This window comes from Triturus cristatus, chromosome 7, assembly GCF_964204655.1.
Source record: "Triturus cristatus chromosome 7, aTriCri1.1, whole genome shotgun sequence".
Classification (NCBI taxonomy): domain Eukaryota; kingdom Metazoa; phylum Chordata; class Amphibia; order Caudata; family Salamandridae; genus Triturus; species Triturus cristatus.
The window spans coordinates 108,197,052-108,220,977 of record NC_140590.1 but is presented as its reverse complement, the minus strand read 5'-3'; the positions used below and the strand labels follow the sequence as shown (position 1 = coordinate 108,220,977).

Sequence of the window (23,926 nt, the reverse complement as noted above, 5' to 3'; positions counted from 1 at the left end):
TTATTTTAAAAGGGCATTTAGAAATGATTCCAAACAACTTGCATCTCTTTTAAAGTCTTATGTCTTGAGCCTCACAGTACCTCCGACCAGGGAGTTTACTTTCCACGTGCAATGCACAATAATGTTCAGTAGGGCTCTTTGTAATGAAAATGTTCTGAAGACCCCAGCGGACACAAAATGAACCCCACCGAAGAGCAGATCTAAAACATCATTGGATGTCCAAAATAAAAGAAACGCACTTTTCATTACAACATTCCTATAGGGCGGTTTCCTGCTGAGTGCAGAAATAATGCACTCGACAGAAAACATGCGCACAAGTGAACACTACTTCATTAACTGTTTTCATTTTGGAGTTAAAGGAACAACATTGATTACAAAAATTGTTGCCGAGCTTCCATGCCAGACAAAATCCTTATTTTGGTTGTATTTCAATAGATTCTGGGGGCGACTGTTTGCTTTTATGTCTTAAGAACCCGCTGTGTTCCACAAATGGCTTCGGGTCCTTTTAGCACCAATGTGTAAAAAGGCAACACAGCTAAATTATAAAGTCCCAAAATGTTCTGCATAACGCCCTATGCTTTCCCTTTTCATGCCACATAATTTAGTCAACCCAGCTACATCATTTGGCCTTCCACTGCCGCATAATTCTAAGGGCCCTGGCTGTTCGGAAGTAGTTGCGTCACCCACCTTCAGCTGGTGATCCGTGTAACACGGGGAGCGGGAGAGGCAGACTCCACGTGGGGAAGAAAGAAAGACACTGGCAGACACGAGCCTCGAATCCCAGATTACTGTAAACAGCGAGATAACCGTGGGTTGGGCCAGTCCCAGGAATTGCAGACATTTTTTGGGCCTTTGCCATATATTTTTTTTTTTTTAAAAAAGAAAACACAGCCGTGGCTTCGCACTTCAGCAATGAAACGGAATAAGTGAGGCAGGGGCAGAGGCGCGCGCCCACGCCCTGTGATCCTCTGCAGCTCGGCAGTGTGTCTGTAAGCGAGCCAGTCACAGAGGTGGGTTCGTGTCAACACTAGTGAGACAATCTGTCACTTACGGCCATGGGCAGGTCACTAAACATTGAGTAATTAATGAATCATAGTTCAGGACACAATTGGGTTTGGAAGTTAAGTGGAGGATAAAATACTTGGAAACGAAATGATTAAGTCTCTTGCCCAATCGTTTTATGTTTCACAGAATATACATCAATCTCTCAGTGCAAGGTGGGTGTGTTCCTAGAAATGACCTCATGACCCCAGGTTAACCCTGAACCATGGTTCCCTGTCCCTCTTCAGGAAATGACCGCAGATCGCAGGGACCTGTTTGGCAGAGAGTTAAAAACTCTCCTCTGTAACACTCGCTGGTCTGCCATATCAAATCCAAATCCAGCCTTAGCTGACTCAGCCTTCTATCCTTCCCAGGTCGATGCACTGAGTAATATTAACACCTGTTATGTATAATGCTTTTAAGGGCAGCAGAATACCTCAGTATGTATGTGTGGGGGGCGTAGACCTAGAGATGGAACCTAACCCCTACATCATCAAGCCCATGTCTAATTAACCCGTAGTTCACGTGCTCTCAAGACCTGTCAGGACCTTTCATCTTGAACTGATGCTGTTTCACACCCTGAGGCTGGGCTGCACAGGTACTTATGCACTTATGTGACAAGTTCTGTACTGTATAGCTTACTCGGAAGTTGTTGCCATATCACCAGTAGAGATCCACATTTTCTCTCTCTCTCTGTCGCTCTCTCTACATTTAAAAAACCTTAGCAATTCACTGAAAAAACTAAAGGTTACAGGGACGTTATACTTAGGCTCAGATTTCACGTGCACAAAACCAGAGAAATTCAGCTGTTATAGTTAGTGGGCTAATTTGAGATGTCATCAGTGATGTCATCAGTGATGTCACTAACCATGTCATGAGTGATGTAATATGTGAGGTCATAAGCAGTGCATTGCGGGTGCGTGAGTTATAGTTAGCTCACTAACTATAATGGCTGGATTTCTCTGGTTTTGTACCAGTGAAACCTGAGCCTAACTGTAACGTCTCTGTAACCTTTTGTTTCCAGTGAATATATATATATATATATATATATATATATATATATATATATATATATATATATATATATATATATATATATATAAAAGAAGCAGAGAACTCTGGGTAGTTCTCAAGTTTAGGTGGGAAGCAGCTCCTGTATAGAGCACTCTCAACACCAGCGACACTCTAGATCTGCTCACCTCAAATGTCTGCTTTTCTATCAAAGTCTTTAAGCGTAGGATTAGCACAGTGCTATCCCCGCCGAGATAGAAAAGGACAAAGTCTTTGCCATTTCTACAGCAAAGTCTAAGCATAGGACTAGCCCAGTGCTGTCCTTGCCGAGCTGTAAAATGACAAAAGCCATTCACCACTCCAGGTACAGTATTACAGCTAAAATACCAACCGAGCCAACGTGATATGAGTAAAAGCAACCCCTGACACAGTGTTTCGCTCTCATTAGAGCTCTTCAGAGAGGTATAGCTTAGTCCAGACACAAGGGAGCACCCAGTATAAGTTAAAAAAAATACCCTTTCAGGCATGTATATATATATATATATATATATATATATATATATATATATATATATATATATATATATATTTCACAAAGGTTGATTCAAAACCGGAAAAGAATCCACACGAGCCCACTCGATCGTCAAAAGCAGCTTTATTCTTCACAGGGCAGAAGAGGACGACGCGTTTCGACCACGTCCGTGGTCTTGGTCACATACTTGCTCTATACAGGAGCTGCTTCCCACCTAAACTTGAGAACTACCCAGAGTTCTCTGCTTCTTTTATATATATATATATATATATATATATATATATATATATATTCACTTAAAAAACAAAACCATAGGTTTCACACATGTTATAGTTAGGTGGATATTTCACTCGTAAAAAACCAATGAAATTCCCCCGTTATAGTTACTTCAGATAACTATAACTCGCGCGCCCGCAATCCTCTGCTCATGACGTCACATATTACATCACTCATGACATGGTCAGTGGCATCACTCTTGACATCACTGATGACATCATCCTTGTGATAGAGTGGCGGTCGCGCTAGTTATAGTTATCTGAAGTAACAATAACGGGTGAATTTCATTGGTTTTTTACAAGTGAAATATCCACCTAACTATAACATGTGTGAAACCTATGTTTTTTTAAGTGAATTTGCAAGGTTTTTTAAATGCTAATTCCTAACTATAACGTGTGTGAAACCTATGGTTTTTACAGTGAATTTGTAGGGTTTTTTAAATGCTAAGTTATGTATGTATTATTTTGTATTTTATATATTTATTTTTCAGTAAACTACGTATTAAATTAAAAAAAATTTTTTTTAATGGTTTTTCACCATGCGCGCACCCCCACGATTTCTTTTTTAAAAAATGCTAATGTTTTTTTCTGCCTTCGGGGTCCTTCAGGGACCCCCTGACAAAGGCTAGGGGGTCAGGAACTCTCTACCCTGCCCCCTTTTCAGGTTCGCCACCGTCCTTTTCCACTCTCGCACTGAAAACAAACAAAATGGCGGCCGACACTTCCTGATTTCGACCGATTCGAACATTGACTGACATGTAACAACCAATGAGAATTACGGTCGCGCACGTTAGGGTGCGCGGACGGTGCGCGGCTATAGATATGAATGTGCTTTTTACTCCAATTTTCTCTGGAACTACTGAACAGATTGACTCCATATGTGCAAAAGGCACATCCCTGACCTGAGGACTACCTCTCTGCCAAATTTCAAGTAATTCTGTTCAGCCGTTCGGGCTGTATCTTCGACTAAAGGTCCTATGGGAAAATGCATGGGGAAAACGCGTTTTGGGACCCCCTTTTTTCTCTGCCCCCGCTTGACGAATGCCCCCGAGACTTTCAGGGTAGGAGCTGAGCGGAGCGCCCCATTAGTTTTGAAAATTTCGCGAAGATTCGTCAACCGGCGCCAAAGTTATTCAAAATAGAATTTTGAGATTTCCTATGGAAACACGGTCCTAACTATAACTATCTACTGGCGACCCCCAGTAGATTATATATAATATATATATATATATATATATATATATATATATATATATATATATATATCCCACACTTGCAGTCTCAAAAAAAATCAGTGTCAACGGAAAATAGAAACCACGCAAATCCAAAGTAAGGCACAGTAGTTGTTAATTTATTTCAAAGCCGAGTCTTCACAAAATCTGACGCGTTTCAGGCATCCGCCCTTGCTCACAGACCATATATATATATATATATATATATATATATATATATATATATTTTCACTGAAAAAAGTAGAGGTTAAAGTGGAGTTACATGTGAGAAACATAGTAAGATTTTAAGTGACATAAAAAAATAGAAATTACCTGAAAAAACATTACCATTTAAAAAACATAAAACCAGGAAAAGTTGCCAGTTATGCATAACAGACGTAAATGTAATTTGCAGCGCCATACATTTCAGATATCTTTGCTGATGTAATATGTAAGGCCAGAAGCAGTGTGCGAGTGGAGCAAGTTCTACTCATGTCAGTTGCGTATAACTGGCAAATTTCCCTAGTTTTACGTTTTTTAAACATTAGTGCTTTTTTAGTACATTTGTAAGGTTTTTTTTAACATAAGTTAAAATCTTGCTCCCTTTCTCACATATAAACCACTATAATCCTTAGTTTTTCTCAGTTGATTTCTGTGTTTTTTTATATTAAGTAAGAACTTATAAAAATACCTTTGCGGAAAACCCCTCGCTGCGCATGGTCAGGCCCTGCACTCAACCTATCTCCCTGCATGGCGTTTGGCCGTGAGCAGTGAGAATGGATTGACGGTTGGCCAACATTTTCTTTTGAGTTCTGTGGGGCCACATAGGCCCGCTGATCTGCAGAAGTCTTACGGCCCTGCGACAGCACAAAAAAATAACCCTTTTTCTCTCTGTGACGCCTCTACAAGGGCTAGAGGGTCAGGGTATCCCTATCCTCCCCCATTTATATCTTTCTGAACATATTTTCAGGACTCAGGGCTGAGTCTCCAAGTCCTGTAATGGCGGCTGCAATATTATTCTTCATGTCGCGGCAGTCAAACAGAATGTTCAGTCCCGCAGGCTCGACCAATCACAATGTGCATTATGACATTCAGCTACCTGCAAATTTAGAACCACCTTAATTTCGCACATACCGCTGAACACTAGTGTACCAATTCACAAAAAACACACTTTTTAAGTAAAGATCTAACTTGCTGCCAGATTTGGTTTCATTCTGTTCAGCTGTTTTTCCTCTATTATTTGTCTAATTTTTCCTTGGGGAAATGCATTAGCAAAAAGTATTTAGGGGGCCATTTTTTTTCGCCTCCCCCCCCCCCCCCACACACACACAAAAGATGCCTTTCAAAGCACCCTCTATAATGCATCACATTTTCTCTCCAAAAGAACCCCAGTCCCTTGGGAAAAAAATGTATAGTAGGAGTCAATTACATTCGGCAGATCTGCCTTAAAGGGCCTCTGTGTCATTCCAAATAGTCAAGCTGTAAACGGTTGATGACGGAGCCTTCATGGCACAAGAAACGCAATCACTTTCTGCTGTTTCTCTTTCTCGATTGCTGTCCTTCCATAGCACCATCACTAGGTGTACATTGCCACTAATAAATCACCAGGAATACACGGAATTATGGAGAAGTGAACATAAACATATGTTGGCCAGGGTGGAAAGAAACAAATATCGAAGAAGTCAGGACGAAAGAACGAAAACGAATGATTTGTGAGGAAAAAAATGAAAAATAACAAACAAGTTGTAAGAAGGAAGGAAATAAAACGAATGGGATGAGAAATAAAATAAAACGGAAGAAAACTGTTGAAGTAAAGGAAAGAAGGAAGAAAGAAAGAAAGAAAGAAAGAAAGAAAGAAAGAAAGAAAGAAAGAAAGAAAGAAAGAAAGAAAGAAAGAAAGAAAGAAAAAGAAAGAAAAAAAAAGAAAGAAAGACCCAACCAAAGCAAGGCTGAAACGATAATTGGAGAGAAGAGTAAGAAAACGTAACGAGAAACGAAAACAGACAAATGATTCGAAGGTGCATTACTAGGAGTGGAGAGGGGAAAGGGCACAATGGAAAAAGAGGGAAAAGAGAAAAATGCGAAAACTGAGCATGAGAGATGACGCTGGAGAATGACCATGACGTATGTACTGTACTCGAAGTGAATCACGCCGCCCTGCCTTCTGGCCGCCTCCCCCCGCCGCACCCTTCAAGAAGATTAAAAGCATCTCGTTCCACAGAAAAATCAACCCAGTGCTTCCCTCCAAGGCTGCTTGGTGCGCAGACACCTCTCCTACACCTGACCTGGGCTTGTCTCCGCCGTCAACACCAGGGGAGGCAGACACCTTCTACCCTGCACCTGCCCTGGGCCTGTCCCCATCCTCAGCACCAAAGGAGACAGACACCTTCTACTCTGCACCTGCCCTCGGCTTGTCCTCTGCACTTTATCAGCACCAAAGATAACCAGTCACCGTCTCCCCTAAGCCTGCCCTGGGCCTGTCCTCTGCAACACAGGAGCCCCGGAAAGGACGCGCATCCCCTCTCTGCACGTGCCCAGGGCTAGCCCCACTGCACTTCAGCCGCCCTTGAAAGGAACAAGCAGGTGGCCCAATCTGCTGCACCCTTTTGCAACACACACCGAACCATTGTGCCATGAAGCGCGGCTCCTTCTGCTTCTAACTGCTGCACACCATTTGTAACCGGCATCTGAGAGGCATGGGACGCTGCCCCCTCCTCCCCTGACTGCCCCAGCCTGTGAGAAAGACGACCAGGGGAAGGCGGGAAGGCCATATCTGCATCCAGGGTCCCAGCTACAGGTAAGGATCTGACGTCATCTGTAAATTCCTGCCTCCCCCTCTCATGCTTTTCCGCTTTTAGCCATGTTTAATGTGTGTTATGTACAGCGCCCGAAATGTCTTTACAGCCCCTTCACAGCACTTCGTCGCAATAAAAGTTAGGCGATACAAGGGCAGTAGAGCGCCCTGGAAGTATGGGCTAATTAGAATTCTACCCATAAATCCAGCTGGGAGAGGTACCTGTCTATCATAATGCATTTTTTGCATTTTATCTAAGAGCCCGGTCTCTGCTTATTTTAACCTCCGTATATGAAACACTTCCGCTTGCGTTCTCTAGACCTCATAGAACAGTAAATACCATTGGCTACTGTTATATCAACTCAGTAGTACTCATGTTATCGACCTCAGAAGTATGAAAGTCAGATTCTGCAAAGATTCAGAACTATGATCTACAGATTGCGCTCGGGCTTTGACCCACTGAGCTATCGTACGTTGCGTTGTATCTGAACTTCCTATAACATTATATTATGTGTGAGTGATACTAGTTTTAAAGCAATATACATTTGATGAAAGCGCATTGAAGTTCCTTGAAGAAGCGCTTTGATGTTTGTTTGTGTTGAGGAAGGAGGGGTTGGTGTCAGGTAAAGGGAGACTTTGGGGTGAGATTCTTGAACAGAAAAACGTTTTTTTGTGAGTGAGGGACCATTAATATAGCGCACAAATGCACTCAAGGGCAGGCTGCCTCTGTGCGCTCTCCTGCGTAGAGGCGCACGCAAGGACGAGATGTTTACAGCAAACAGGTTCTGAAGTCCGGTCAATACCCTGGCGGTCGGATTGCAAAATAGTCTTCTTTCAAATGTACATTCTATAAGATTCTCACTCAATATGGGGCCAAATCCCTGGATGGGGTAAGAGGTGTTTGTGAAAATGGCATCTTTTCAGTGCCACATATTAAAGGTGGGCAGATGCACAGAGGGTTGAGGTGTGTGCGCAATTCTAAAGCCACAAACAGATACGTCTTGAAATTTGCAAGGGGTCCCACTGGGTGAAAACCAAAGACTTCGAGCAGTTTGCCAGCCCCAATCCATTGTGAGGAACAGGTGGGCACACTTTGAAATCACAGCTTTACTGGAAACTCAGAAACAACCCTCAGAAACCTCTCCTCACTGGGATCTGCAATATCTCACCGGTACGGTCCGCAAGATCCCACCGGTAGGGTCCGCAAGATCTCACCTGTAGGGTCTTCAAGATCTCACCTGTAGGGTCTTCAAGATCTCACCTGTAGGGTCTTTAAGATCTCACTGTAGGGTCCTCAAGATCTCACCAGTAGTGTCTCCAAAATCTAACTAGTGGGGTCTGCAAGATCTCATGTATAAGGTCTGTATTATCTCACACATAGGGTCTGCAAGATCTCACCAGTAGGGTGTGCAAGAGCTCACCTGTAGGGTCTGCAGATCTCACCTGTAGGGTCTGCAAGATCTCACCTGTAGGGTCTTCAAGATCTCACTGTAGGGTCTTCAAGATCTCGCCAGTAGTGTCTCCAAAATCTAACTAGTGGGGTCTGCAAGATCTCATGTATAAGGTCTGTATTATCTCACACATAGGGTCTGCAAGATCTCACCAGTAGGGTCTGCAAGAGCTCACCTGTAGGGTCTGCAGATCTCACCTGTAGGGTCTGCAAGATCTCACCTGTAGGGTCTGCAAGATCTAGTCTGTAGGGTCTGCAAAATCCCACCAGTAGGGACTGTAAGATCTCACACATAGGGTCTGCAAGATCTCACCGTAAGGGTCTGCAAGATCTCATCTGTAGGATCTGCAAGATCCCACCAGTAGGGTCTGCAAGATCTAACCAGTAGGGTCTGCAAGATCTAACCAGGAGGGTCTGCAAGATCTCACACATAGGGTCTGCAAGATCTAACCAGGAGGGTCTGCAAGATCTAACTAGGAGGGTCTGCAAGATCTCACACATAGGGTCTGCAAGATCTAACCAGTAGGGTCTGCAAGCTCTAACCAGGAGGGTCTGCAAGATCTCACACATAGGGTCTGCAAGATCTAACCAGTAGGGTCTGCCAAATCTCAATCTTGCGACCTGAAAGATCTCACTGATAGATTAGACAAGCTTTCACTAGTAATATCTGCATCAATTTACCAGCTGTGTCTGCAATAATGCGTCAGTAGTGTTCTGTAGGATTTCATCAGTAGCGTCTTCAAGGCGTCATTGATAGTGTCTGAAAGACACAGTAGTCTGCATGGTCTGCATAAGAAATGTCTACAATACCTGACGGGTAGTGTCACCAAGCCCCGGTCAGTAGTGCCTGCACAACGTTATCACTAGTGTGTGCACTAATTTCTGTCTGCAGGAGCTAACTATTAGAAGTGTCTCCAAAAATTGACCAGTAGTGCCTGCAGGACCTGGAGTAGTGTCTGTTAGACCTGACCAGTAGTCTCATTATTAGGTTATTACATGATTAGAATACTTGTCAAATAACATTATCTACATATCACGAGGAAATAACAATGTTTTTTACATTAAATAGACTATTTAAAAATGATCCAAAATACAAGTCATACCGGATGATGGCAGAAGAGGTGGGCATTAAAAGATAGTATATACCGGATGATGGCAGAAGAGGTGGACATTAAAAGATAGTATATACCTGATGATGACTTAAGAGGAAGAGATTTAAAGCTAATATATACCGGATGATGGCAGAAGAGGTGGACATTAAAAGATAGTATATACTGGATGATGGCAGAAGAGGTGGACATTAAAAGATAGTATATACCGGATGATGGCAGAAGAGGTGGACATTAAAAGATAGTATATACCTGATGATGACTTAAGAGGAAGAGATTTAAAGCTAATATATACCGGATGATGGCAGAAGAGGTGGACATTAAAAGATAGTATATACTGGATGATGGCAGAAGAGGTGGACATTAAAAGATAGTATATACCTGATGATGACTTAAGAGGAAGAGATTTAAAGCTAATATATACCGGATGATGGCAGAAGAGGTGGACATTAAAAGATAGTATATACCGGATGATGGCAGAAGAGGTGGACATTAAAAGATAGTATATACCTGATGATGGCAGAAGAGGTGGACATTAAAAGATAGTATATACCGGATGATGGCAGAAGAGGTGGACATTAAAAGATAGTATATACCTGATGATGGCAGAAGAGGTGGACATTAAAAGATAGTATATACCGGATGATGGCAGAAGAGGTGGACATTAAAAGATAGTATATACCTGATGATGGCAGAAGAGGTGGACATTAAAAGATAGTATATACCTGATGATGACTTAAGAGGAAGAGATTTAAAGCTAATATATACCGGATGATGGCAGAAGAGGTGGACATTAAAAGATAGTATATACCGGATGATGGCAGAAGAGGTGGACATTAAAAGATAGTACATTACAAATGATGACAGAAGAGATGGATTTGAAAGTTGATATGTTTTGTTAACCCAGACTTATTTTCTGCACAGAACTTGCTTCCCCAGGACTGATTTAAGGTGCGTGCCCCAAGCTGGAGTTACTAGCAGCTGATTACACTGCAAATGTTGTAGACGCTACTGGCTTGGTCTTGAAGACACTAATTATGAGGCCTTGCAGGCACTACTCATTAAGTCATTCAAGTTCAGAGACTGCTGGGGAGATTGTACAGACTCTCCCACTACGCTGTTGCAGATATAACTGGAGAAGTCATACACTACTGGCAAGTTCTTGCAGCAATTACTGGTCAGGTCTTAAGACTCTACTTATGAGGCCTTGTAGACCATACTGATGAAATGTTGCAGGCACTACAAGTGCAGTCTTTGAGATCTGACAGACACTGCAGCTGAGATATTGCAGATACTACTGGTGAGGCTACTGGTGCAGTCTTGATACACTACTTTTGAGATCTTACAGACACTACTGGTGAGATGTTGTAGATACTACTGGCGAGGCTACTGGTGCGGCCTTGAGACACTACTTTTGAGATCTTACAGAGATCACTGGTGAGATGTTGCAGATACTACTGGCGAGGCTACTGGTGCGGTCTTGAGACACTACTTTTGAGATCTTACAGACACTACTGGTGAGATGTTGTAGATACTACTGGCGAGGCTACTGGTGCGGCCTTGAGACACTACTTTTGAGATCTTACAGACATCACTGGTGAGATGTTGCAGATACTACTGGTGAGGCTACTGGTGCGGTCTTGAGACACTACTTTTAGAGTTTACAGACAGATACCGCTGGTGAGATATTAAAGGTGCTCCCAGTGAGGCAACTGGTGCGGTCTTGAGACACTACTTTTGAGATCTTACAGACACCACTCGTGAGATATTACAGATACTAGTAGTTTACTACTTCAGTATCCAAAATACCTATGATCTCATGTTATTTTTATTCCTCGTACTTATTCTCTTATTCTCTCATTCCTTTTTACTTTATCTTCATATAAAACCATGCAGTTTTACTCATGATACGTTTAGTTTGCGACCTTCCAGTCACACAATTAACCACTGTATAATTCATTGTATAACGTCATTGTGCAGCTCACAGACATTTTTGGGCATACTTCTTGACATTTAAAAGTAGGTCAAGGTAAGCACGACCTGCAGTTTTGACCTTGCCACACCTCAACTATTTGAGCACTTGAAAATCCAGTTTCACCACTGAAAAATCTATGTGTGCTGATTGGAGGTAGAGTTTCACATTCCAGCTGCTGTCTGGTCATCTTCCCTTTTGAGAACACCATGAGCTTGAGTGCTTGCTTTATTGGAAACCTTTATTTTGTATGTTAAATGAGCATTTTAATGAGCCTTTTTCCTTCTACAATTGCCTCTTGATTGAAAAATAAATAGTCTAGTAGCAGATATTAGAAGGTGTGGACGATTATTGGGTGTTTGCTCGTGAGATGAGCGTACACATTTCCTTCAAATAGAGTGGGGCCACAACATTTGGCAGGCAGAACCCCGATATTCCCAACAGCACCACTAAATTCTCCCACCTGTCTCTCTTTGCGGAGACATGTATCACCATGTGGGCTCAATACAGTAGAAAAGCTCATTTTTAGTCATTTGAGAAGTGGACTATGGAAAAGTGATTGCAATAACCTACCGTGCTTCCACCTGGACAGCATTATTATACGTATGTCAGCTTATTATATTTTAGAAGAATTTTCTGTGGCACATTTCTGGAAAATCCCTGTTCACATAACCAATTCTTCATTTTTACTCTTCACTAGGAATGGCGGACCCGGCACTCAAAAAGGAGTCAACGCTGGAAAAAGTGGGCAGGCGCATCTTCACATTACTCTTTGCTGCGTTGGTCCTCGGAGGCCTGAGCTGGGCGTATATCAATGGCTTCCCATTAGCAAATGACCAGTTCAACATTGTGGCCTTTGGCCTCTATGGGGCATTCTTGACAGTCCACCTGCTCATCCAGAGCTCCTTTGCCTTCCTGGAGCACCGGCGCATGCGCAGAAACTGTATGAACTGCAGCTATACTAAGTCGGTGGCCCTCACCATCTCGGCGTACCAAGAGGATATAGCCTACCTGCGTGAGTGTCTGATGTCTGTCAAGAACATACAGTATCCTCCAGAGAAGCTGCAGATCATCATGGTAATTGACGGCAACCGAGAGGAAGACCAGTACATGATGGATATGTTCATGGAGATCTTCCGTGACGAAAACGTGGGCTCCTACATCTGGGAGCACAACTACCACTCCTGGAAACCGGGGGAGACCCCATCCTCTGGCGAGCCAACTTACGAGAACCCCAACGACTTATCCCAATACAATGAGATTGAGGCAGTGGATCCTGGCAGGGTAGCGGTGGAGGAGCTGATCCAGACCAAGCGCTGCGTGTGCATCATGCAGAAGTGGGGCGGGAAGCGCGAAGTGATGTACACCGCCATGAAGGCGCTGGGCGACTCTGTGGACTACATCCAGGTATGGTAATAAGTAGAACTTTATTGTTGGTTAATTAAAAAAACACTTACAATATAAAACACTTGCAGCGTATTCTTAAAAAAAAAAGAAACACTATATACAATTACTGAGAGTTGGAATAAGAGCATGGGAGTGGGATTATGCGGCAGGGTCTTTCTCTGTTCGTGAAAGGGTTAGCATATGAGGAGACGGGTCAAAGCACCAACAAGCAGGTGCCTCAAAGTAACTCTTCTTCATCTCCACAAGCATTTCAGATGCACCAGACTGCCGCCCACCAGCTCTCTAAAATAGCTGGCATATCTCCTGCTTTTTCATTGAGTCCTCATCCAGATACACAAAGGTATCAGGATGGGCTCAACCATGAAAAATTCAAGGGAGCTCTTAATGGTAACTTTTTTTCTTGAGATCTATGTCGTAAAATTGACTGGGGGTACCTTGACTGATACGATTCTAATTTACTGTTCATTTGAAAAGTAGAACCCCTGGCAAGATTAAAAACAAGTGATGATGTTCACAGGGTTACTTATTCTCTCTTACATCACACATGTAGTCTACATGTTTCAGCCAATGGTGCCAACAGCTGGTCAAATGGCTTTCTTCAAGACCAAGATAGGCGTAGAGCCCTTGTAATCTTGTATTGGATATTGCTATATCAATTTTACAACAGAGATCCCAACAAAAAAAGTACCATCACAAACTCTCTTGAATTTTTCAAGTTTGCGCCCACCCAGATACCTAGGTGAGGACTCAATGATTAAGCATGCCACTAATAAAACCATCAGTGGGTAAGGACTCGATGATGAAGCATGCCACTAATAAAACCATCAGTGGGTAAGGACTCGACGATGAAGCATGCCACTAATAAGACCGTCAGTGGGTAAGGACTTGATAATGAAGCATGCCACTAATAAAACCATCAGTGGGTAAGGACTTGATAATGAAGCATGCCACTAATACAATCATCAGTGGGTGAGAGTCCTGAAATAAGTATATAGGCACCTCAGAGTTTAGTGCATTCACTGCCCTTGGTTCCTTGGCATGTACATCGGAAGCAGTGTGTATGTACTTGCAATGTTTCTACCTCCCTTTTTTGATGAAACATATCCCCTGCTTTAGCCTGCCTTCCCCTCCATGTATGCTGCCCAGTGGGGCTTCCTTGCACTCTAGTTCTCCCTTCATCCCCTGCTTTATCCTGCCTCTCCTCCCTAGCCTTCCTTGCCATCCAGTGTGGCTTCCATGCACAGTAGCTCCCTTCTTACCACCTGCTGCTGCTTCATTACAGGGCTTATTTCCTCTCCTTCTCTAGCCTGCATCCTCCCTCTCCTCCTTTTCCTTCCCTACCTCGCAAGGGTGGTTTTCCTTCTTACCCACAGCATTTGCTCCATTTGTTTCCCATTTCTCCTTGCCCCGTGTTATGACTTCAGTCCCTCTTATCTCCTCTTAAGCCTTAACTTTCTGCGGATTCCCTTCCCACCTTATCCCTTGAGCTTTTTTTCCTCCACCCTTTCCTTCCATAGCCTCTAGGTTGTCTTCCTTCCACCATTACATCCCCTCAGACTTTTCCTCCCCTTCTGTGCTAGCTTGTACTGAGGTTTCCTGATGTCTTTCCTCTATCTCTACCTCTCAGGGGGCTTTCCAAAATTATCTTTCTTTTCCACCAGCTGTATCTTATTCACACTCTTTTTACACAAAGTACTTGCTACCCCTTCTGAGGTGAGACTTATGTGTAATGTGTGTATGTATGTATGTATGTATGTATATATAGTGCAAACCTAGCCAAAACGCAGCAGAGCGCTGTACATAGTCGAAGATGAGCATAAAGTCAATGAGTTGTGTATGTAGCTTGTTTCTTACATACTTAACTCTAAGGGCACATATTTTTTAGCTTATTTGACGTTATGTGTGTTTGTATAGCACATTTCTAGAATCGGAATGCCCCGTGGCGCTTTAGGTATCTGCTCATCCTTTATAGCTCTTATTGGCGGGAGTCATAGTGGTGTGTTGATATTGCATGCGGTCGTGTTTTGTAAGGATTAATGCAGAATAGTATTGAACAGAGGCTTGAAAGACTGGAGAAGGCTAGGGCATTGTTCAGTAAAGGACTATATTGCATATGGGCAGGTCGCATGCTAGTATGTGTCTGTAAGGCGCACTATGTGTGTGACAAAGAACTTTGGTCCTCATTTACAACAAAAACACGCAGTGCAACTCCAAGCTGCATCACTTTAAAAGCACAGGGATGCGTCATATTTACAACAATATGATGCAGCCCTGTGGTTTCCCCTGCCCTGGCGCGCAATGGGCTGCCATGCAGCAATGGAGGCACCCTTGCACTATGGTGCAAGGGTGCCTGCGATGCGGGGATGATTGTTTTTTGTGCAGGAAGGGGGCACTTTCCCGTACAAAAACATTCACTGGTGTTGTTTTCCTCTTTCTATGTGTGCTGGAGAATGCAGCACCCATACAGAGGAAGAAACGAGGAGAAATAAAAGTATTTCTCCTCGTTGCGCCTCCCTATGCTTCCCCTGTGGAGGCGTAGGATTCCGATGTCTTTGCAGGTTTACGAAATGTTGCGACTCTGGGAATGCGGCGGAATCCATTGGAGTTGCGTGGGAACAGCAACACCCATGGCACGCCCCTTTCACGCAAAGTGATTTGTAAAAAAGGGTCATATTTACAAGTCCATAAAAAGCCATGCAGAGTGGCTGTGCGTGTCCTTTTAAATATGGGCCAGCACAGTGTGCCGCTGGTGCATCAAAAAGAGTGACACACCGGTGGTGCAAGGGGCTTGTAAATAAGCCTTCTGCATTTATTTCATTCATCAGTATTTTGGTTGTCCCATCGCATGAATGATTTTCATCTGTACAGAAGTTACTCTCCCGAGTTCAGTCAACAGACCCCAGCCGCGGTCTGTGCAGGTAACAGCGGTGGGGCGGTGGGTCCGGGTAAGGGGGGATTTTGAGGGACGATGGAGAGGGGAAATTAAATAAATAATGAATGCTCCCTGCGCATTGTCCCCTAAAATCCCCCCTTACATGGCCCCACCGCTGTTACCTGCACGGACCGCGGCTGACAAACCCTAAAGTACTGAAAGAATGTAAGCGTTTTTCCCTAAAATAGATTGCACATCTGATTATTGATTGTACAGCTAATTCCGTTTTAGCTAATATATTTCAGAAATTGAGGATTAAGGTGGATCATTGACCACTCACTCCAGAGTATCTTGGCGCCACATAAGGCTGATAATGAACATTTTTAGGGCTTCTTTTTGCTCTCCGCCCAGTCATGTCTAGCTCTGCTCCCCGTCTTCTACTTTTCCTCGCTCCCCAGCCTTGAGAACTCAGGGGGTAACTAGGGCACTTTATTATAAAAAAAAAGGTGAATCAATGTAACCTTGGTGAAAAAGTACTAACCCATCCTTGACCCCCGCAGGTGTGCGACTCTGACACCAAGCTGGACCCCCTGGCCACCTTGGAGCTGGTGAAGGTTCTGGAGTCCGACGATCGGAATGGGGCAGTGGGCGGAGACGTGCGAATCCTGAACCTCAATGAGTCCTACGTCAGTTTCATGAGCAGTCTCCGCTACTGGATCGCCTTCAACGTGGAGCGCGCGTGCCAGTCGTACTTCAACTGCGTGTCTTGCATCAGCGGCCCGCTAGGTGAGCACCTTCCGCTGCACCAGCGCCACCTCAGGGCGCACTGTGCATATTCATCCTGCGAAGCAGCACCACTTCTGTTCCAACAATGAGACCCTCAGATAGCCCTATCAATTCAGCCTGCCCCTAGTGGTGCAGCATAGTGGGGGCCCTAATGCAAGCAAGGAGAATTGCCCCTTTCCCTCTGGTGAGGTGGTAAAAGACAGCCATAACTGGGATTCATTCCTATGCTCTAGTGACAGTTATGCCCTTGAAGACTTCAATGATTTTAATCCCCCATCTTCAGCACCCACATCTATTACAGTCTGAACGCGCACACAGCCTTGGCAACGCAGCAGGGGTGTCTGCAGCGCCATCTACTGTTGCGGTCTAAGAATAACACAAAGCATCGCTAATGCACCTCGGGCCTGATGTACGAAGAGATTTTACTTTCAAAGGTCACACTTGAGCCATTGTGACCGCAAAATGGCTTTTTTAAATATACAGAACTCAAATTGCTATTCAGTCACAGGTTACCAAATCGCATTTTGGGCTTTAGAATAAAAGCAAAATCGGTATTTGGAAGGTGTGTGTAAAGGGAGTCCCTAACAAATATCGATTATAGTTATCTGAACTAACTATAACAGGGGAATTTCATTGGTTTTTTACGAGTGAAATGTCCACCTAACTATAACATGTGTGAAACCTATGGTTTTTTAAGTGAATATATATATATATATCTATGCAATCAGAAACATGGAGGTCTGCTGACCCCATGACCCTAGCAGGCCACCATGGCTGTGACTCTAAGCACTCATATTGGGTCACAATTTGCAACCAGCCTCACGAATAATAATAAAGTAGTTTGATTTGCAACTGACTATGAGTCCGCATTTTGTGAACCAACCTATGGATATATAGGTTGCTTCACAAAATACCGATGCATTTGGTAGATGTTAGTGCACAAATTGCAACCACTTTTACCATAACGATTTTAGTAGATTGCAAATAAGAAATTGCAAATAATTATGTGCACAATTTACAATTTCTTCTTAAGAAACGTTGTACATCATTCCTTGCCTGCAGCACCACCTGCTATCCCAAAAATAATGAAGATCCAGTCTGTGAGAATTGTGAGTAACCTGGATCAAGAGTGTGACCTGCTCTTTGTTGCCCCTGTAGGTCTCTACAGGAATGACCTCCTGCAGCAGTTCCTGGAGTCCTGGTACAATCAGAAGTTCCTGGGGACTCACTGCACGTTTGGGGATGACCGGCACCTCACCAATCGCATGCTCAGCATCGGATACGCCACAAAGTAGGTTCAAGGCTCTGATGTGGTCATTGATGGTGTGTCAAACCTGGCGATCGAATCCCCAGGAAGTCCGCTCTATTTAATAGATGCTCACAATATGAGATTGGTTAAGGTTTACAAAATATGCTGAGAAATACCACATAAAGCTGCCTTTTAGAAGTGGAATTCTTGAGCAAAAAACAAATCCACTTTTTTGCACAGGAATTGACCCGCAAAGAGGTACGTCAATAGCGATACCTCTGACCGACCATAGAAACCTATTCTTACGCTGACAGCAAGAGAGTGTTCGACTATGGAGACCAGGTCTATGGTAGTAAGAGAGGTGCCTCTTACTGACTATAGATACATAAAGGGTGACAGCAAGAGCTCCATCTTTCACTGAGTGAAAAATAATATAATCAGTAGATTGTATCTGTGAACTGTTAAATAAATCTATGACTTGACAGCAAAGGAGGGCGTGTTATTAGACATAGATACATGCACATTGACAGCAAGAGAGGTGTTTCTCTCTCTGAGCATAGATATATACACCGACAGTGAGAGAGGAGCATCTTAGTGTGCACAGAGATATATATACAAGATAGACACACTGACAGTGAGAGAGGTGCCTCTCACTGATCATAGAGATATATGCACAAGATATATATGCTGACAGCGAGGGAGGAGCATCTTAGTGTGCATAGAGATATATATACAAGATACACACACTGACAGTGAGAGAGGTGCCTGGACCGACAGCAAGAGAGGTGTTTCTGGCTGACCATAGAGATATATAAACTGACAAATGAGAGGTGCCTCTAATTGACCATGGAGATATACAGACAAGATATATACGCTGACTGTTCTAATTGAAAATACAGCTATATACACTAACAGCAAGAAAGGTGCCTCAAACTAACCATAGAGATATATAAGCAAGATGTATATGTTGACAGTGAGAGAGATGCCTTCCACTAAACAAAGGATCTATACACTGACAATGAGAGAGGTTCCTTCCACTGACCATAGAGGTATGCACGACAGCTAGAGGGGTGCTTTTCAATTACCATAGAGATATACACACCAGCTAGAGGGTGCTTTCCACTGACCATAGAGATTTACATGACAGCTAGGGGGGATGCCTTCCACTGGCCATAGAGATATACACGACAGGTAGAGGTGTGCTTTCCACTGACCATAGAGCTATACACAACAGCTAGAGGGGTGCATTCCACTGACCATAGAGATATATACACGAGATGTACACTGACAGAGATGTGCTTCTCATTGCCTCACTGACAGTAATAGAGAGGATACCTACAGAGTATAGAGACCACAGACAACTCCTCGATTAGGAAGCAATGTGTAGTTGGGTGCTCGTTTAAAAATATAACCCACAGGATTTGTGTTTGTGCTATTAACTGTATTGACTATACAGTAGCAGCCAGAGAAACGCTTCTCACTCACTATAGACGTGCATAGACTGACAGCCAGAGAGACCCTTTTCACTCACCATAGAAATATGTAGACTGATAGTAAGAGAAGTGTTTCTCACTGACTGTAGAAATATATAGATTGATAGCAAGAGAGGTGTTTTTCACTGACTGCAGAAATACATAGACTGATTGCAAGAGAAGTGTTTCTCACTGACTGTAGAAATACATAGACTGATAGCATAAGAGGTGTTTCTCACTGACTGTAGAAATACATAGACTGATAGCATGAGAGGTGTTTCTCACTGACGTTAAAAATATATAGACTGATAGCATGAGAGTTGTTTCTCACTGACTATAGGAATACATGTACCAACAGCACGAGAGGTGTTTCTGACTGACTGTAGAAATACATAGACTGATAGCAAGAGAGGTGTTTCTCACTGACTATAGGAATGCATGTACCAACAGCACGAGAGGTGTTACTGACTGACTGTAGAAATATATAGACTGATAGCAAGAGAGGTGTTTCTCACTGACTGTAGAAATACATAGACTGATAGCATAAGAGGTGTTACTCACTGACCGTAGAAATACATAGACTGATAGCATAAGAGGTGTTTCTCACTGACTATAGGAATACATGTACCAACAGCACGAGAGGTGTTTCTGACTGACTGTAGAAATACATAGACTGATAGCAAGAGAGGTGTTTCTCACTGACTATAGGAATGCATGTACCAACAGCACGAGAGGTGTTACTGACTGACTGTAGAAATATATAGACTGATAGCAAGAGAGGTGTTTCTCACTGACTGTAGGAATGCATGTACCAACAGCACGAGAGGTGTTACTGACTGACTGTAGAAATATATAGACTGATAGCAAGAGAGGTGTTTCTCACTGACTGTAGAAATACATAGACTGATAGCATAAGAGGTGTTTCTCACTGACTGTAGAAATACATAGACTGATAGCATAAGAGGTGTTTCTCACTGACTATAGGAATGCATGTACCAACAGCACAAGAGGTGTTTATGACTGACTGTAGAAATATATAGACTGATAGCAAGAGAGGTGTTTCTCACTGACTGTAGAAATACAAAGACTGATAGCATAAGAGGTGTTTCTCACTGACTATAGGAATACATGTACCAACAGCACAAGAGGTGTTTCTGACTGACCATAGAGATATATACATTGAAAGCAAGGATAAGATCTTACTAACAGAAAGATATAAACTTGCAGAAGGTGAGATGTTTTTCACTGTCAAAAATTACAATTACACTAGGCTGGGTCTCAATGACTGAGAACGAACTACGCATTGACAATAAAAGATGGGCTGGTTACTGGATAAAGACACTTACACATTGCCAGGAAAGGAGGGGTGTGTTACTAAACCACACACATTACAAACAAGGTCAGTGCTACTAACTGACAATAGAAGGTTATACCCTGAGAGAGAGAGGGTTGTCATGGACTGTACTTAGATGCACACAATCTCAGGAAGTGAGGTAGATATGAGTGCCCATTAAACCACGTAAGCAGAGACAGTGAGAAACATGATTCGAATGGCCATGGAGACAGAGATCCTGACAGCAAACGTCACTCACATTTCACTGAAATGTGAAAACGATAGCATTAGCGGCGCCTCTCACTCAAAATTAGAATGAAGAGTGTGGCCCCTTACAAAGCATTGACACATTGAGGGCGATAGGGGGCTGTCACTATATATTAATTGAATGCTCACAATGTGACAGCAGTCCAGCTTGTTCTCCATTGCTATAAGTTGCCTAACTACATTTCCGTCTCTCATCACCAGGTACACAGCAAGGTCCAAGTGTTACTCTGAAACTCCGGGTCAGTTCCTGCGTTGGCTGAACCAGCAGACACGGTGGACCAAGTCCTACTTCCGGGAGTGGCTCTACAACGCCCTCTGGTGGCACAAGCACCACCTCTGGATGACGTATGAGTCCATCGTCTCTGGCATCTTCCCGTTCTTTGTCACCGCCACAGTGATCAAGCTCTTCTTCACAGGCAGCCTGTGGAATATCCTCTGGGTGCTGATCTGCATCCAGATCATCGCCACGTTGAAGGCCCTCTACGCCTGCTGGCTGCGCGGCAACATGGTCATGATCTTCATGTCTCTCTATGCCATGCTCTACATGGTAGGCCTGCTCCCCACCAAGTACTTTGCCATCCTCACCATGAACAAGAGCAGCTGGGGCACATCTGGCAGGAAGAAGATGGTGGGTAACTATATGCCTCTGCTTCCCCTCTCCATCTGGGGCCTAGTCTTGTTGGCCGGCTTGGCATATACCATTGGTTTTTCAGTTCCTCCCAAGAAAAACTGGAATGACGAAAAGAGCGTGCAGGAGAAGGACTACCTTATTTATGGTTCTGTCGCCTACGTGAGCTACTGGGCCTTCATGATCCTCCTCTACTGGATCTGGATCAAACGTGTGTGCCGGAAGAGGAGGGACTACTACACAGTGCATGTGTAACGGGCCATAGGCATGGTCTAGGATCGGTATATGAAGAAGAGACGATGCTCCTCAGGGGAAGTACGTCGAGCCGCCACGCCCTGCCGCCTTTGCACTGATTCTGTTGACACTAGAAAGGCAATCATTTCTTTTCACCGGGGTTGAGTCACTTTAGGTTGACATCAGTGCAAGGCTGGTTTGTCAGTGAGATGTCCTCTTATTCCTGCCATCTTGGTGCTCCGTGAAATCTGCATGTGCATTTGGTTTAGTATTCAGTGCTTGAGGTGTAGTTGAGGCACCTTATGAGCTAGTTCCCAAAGGCTGCTGAGTCACGAAAGGCGTGGGCTCATGACTGTAAAGGGACTGGGCAGGTGTCATCACACTAAAAGATCACACTATGAGGCCAAGCAGAATCATCATGGCTGCCAATGTACAGCTCATGAGTGGATTACAAAACTGAATGGAGGGAACTTAAGTCTGGGGGCTGCTTTGACAGCTGTGTGGGAAATGAAATAGACAAAGGCCCAGATTTACAAATAAAACCTGCAACGCACAGCAGCAGGTGAAATTGCCGCTCTACGCTGCGTGAGTTGGGAGAAAGCAGAACAGTGCCATACCTACAAAGATGCAATGATGTTCTGCTCTCATCCTGCACTAGTGCACTTTATGCTGCCAAGCACCAATGCAGACACCCTTGCACCCTACTGCATTGTGGGCATCATAGAAGGGGTCCCTTCCTGCAGAAAAACTATGCTGCATTGCAAGTTCCTGTTTGTATGTGGGTTGGAGAATTTATGAACAGGAAAACACCGGGGGAAATTAAAATAGTTCTCCCCGTTATGCCCGCCTCAGACAGACACAGGAGTTTGGTGTAAATCTATGTCTATAATCTATGCCTACAACTCTTTTCAGATATAGATTTGTCTGAAAATTCATGGGTGAATGCAGAGGAACATTCATGAACCACGCATAGAACACCTCCTTGATGCAAAGTAATGCAAGGGAGTGCATGCACTGTGTTGTGTTACTTTGGGTGACAAGCCAAGACACAGCAGGATTTGTGCTGGATTGTATAGGCCAATCCAACACTTTGTGTCAGATCTGCATTAAAATAGTGACATAAACCTGACAGAAAGTGTTTGTAAATCTGGGGATAAGTCTCATTGACCAGTGTTTTGGAGAAAAGCATTTTAAATCTCTCCTGCAACCTGATTAACTGCCTGCGGGCATCTCAGAGTACTGTTTACGCACTGGCTCCCAGAAAACTCTTTTGGTGCACATAACATTTTGTTATTAGATCAATGCTGCTTTCTCTACAGATGTTAATATTTATTTTTCCTACATTGTATTTAAATATTGTTAATATCAACAGATGTTCTATGTAAATGTGTTTAATATAGACCTTTTTTAAATAAAATTAACTTATTTTTTAGCTCTATCGTTTTTGTTTTTTGTGTATGTTACATTTCTGACCAAAGCAAAACTCATGCACTTTCACAATCACAAATAAACAGCAAAACCACACTCACAGACAGCAGCCGAGCACAGCTCTGCCACACACAGAACAGGCAAAGCACTGGCAGCAGTGCAAGCTTAACTCACTTGCGGAACAGCTGCAGCATGCACTGCAGCACTGGAAGTGCTTCTCTAAGAACTCGGGCAGTGCACACTTCACTCACAGACAGCACAGATAGCAGCAGAGCACAACACCGCAACACACAGAACAGGTACAGCATGGGCAGCAGTAGTGCAATCTTACGTCACGCACGGAACAGCTACAGCATGCACTACAGCACTCGAAGTGCTTCTCTAAGAACTCGGGCAGTGCACACTTCACTCACAGACAGCACAGACAGCAGGAGAGCACAGCTCTGCCATACACAGAACAGGTACAGCACGGGCAGCAGTGCAACCTTAACTCACTCGGGGAACAGCAACAGCATGCACGGCAGGTGTCTCTCAAAGAACTCGGACAGTGCACACTTCCCTCGCAGACAGCACAGACAGCAGTAGAGGATACCATCGCCACACACATAACAGGCACAGCACGGGCAGCAGTAGTGCAATCTTACCTCACTCGCGGAACAGCTTCAGCATGCACTGCAGGTGTCTCTCAAAGAACTCGGACAGTGCACACTTCCCTCGCAGACAGCACAGACAGCAGTAGAGGATACCATCGCCACACACAGAACAGGCACAGCACGGGCAGCAGTAGTGCAATCTTACCTCACTCGCGGAACAGCTTCAGCATGCACTGCAGGTGTCTCTCAAAGAACTCGGACA

At 43.8% G+C, this 23,926-nt stretch overlaps 1 protein-coding gene across 1 annotated transcript; it reads left to right on the top strand.

The window, feature by feature from the left end:
* The first annotated feature begins 6,318 nt into the window (after positions 1-6,318).
* LOC146808947 (hyaluronan synthase 1-like) lies at positions 6,319-22,974 on the top strand. The gene is made up of 5 exons (XM_085615744.1): positions 6,319-6,867; positions 12,096-12,802; positions 16,235-16,460; positions 17,619-17,751; positions 20,983-22,974. The coding sequence occupies exons 2-5, from the start codon at positions 12,098-12,100 to the stop codon at positions 21,662-21,664; spliced, it is 1,746 nt and encodes a 581-aa protein (XP_085471870.1). The 5' UTR covers positions 6,319-6,867; positions 12,096-12,097; the 3' UTR covers positions 21,665-22,974.
* Positions 22,975-23,926: the final 952 nt, after the last annotated feature.

Excerpts from the sequence above, each read along its gene's own strand:
- LOC146808947 (XM_085615744.1), top strand. The coding sequence starts at position 12,098 with ATGGCGGACCCGGCACTCAAAAAGGAGTCAACGCTGGAAAAAGTGGGC. Across the intron at positions 12,803-16,234 it reads ACTCTGTGGACTACATCCAG|GTGTGCGACTCTGACACCAA; the intron begins GTATGGTAATAA and ends TGACCCCCGCAG. Across the intron at positions 16,461-17,618 it reads TTGCATCAGCGGCCCGCTAG|GTCTCTACAGGAATGACCTC; the intron begins GTGAGCACCTTC and ends TTGCCCCTGTAG.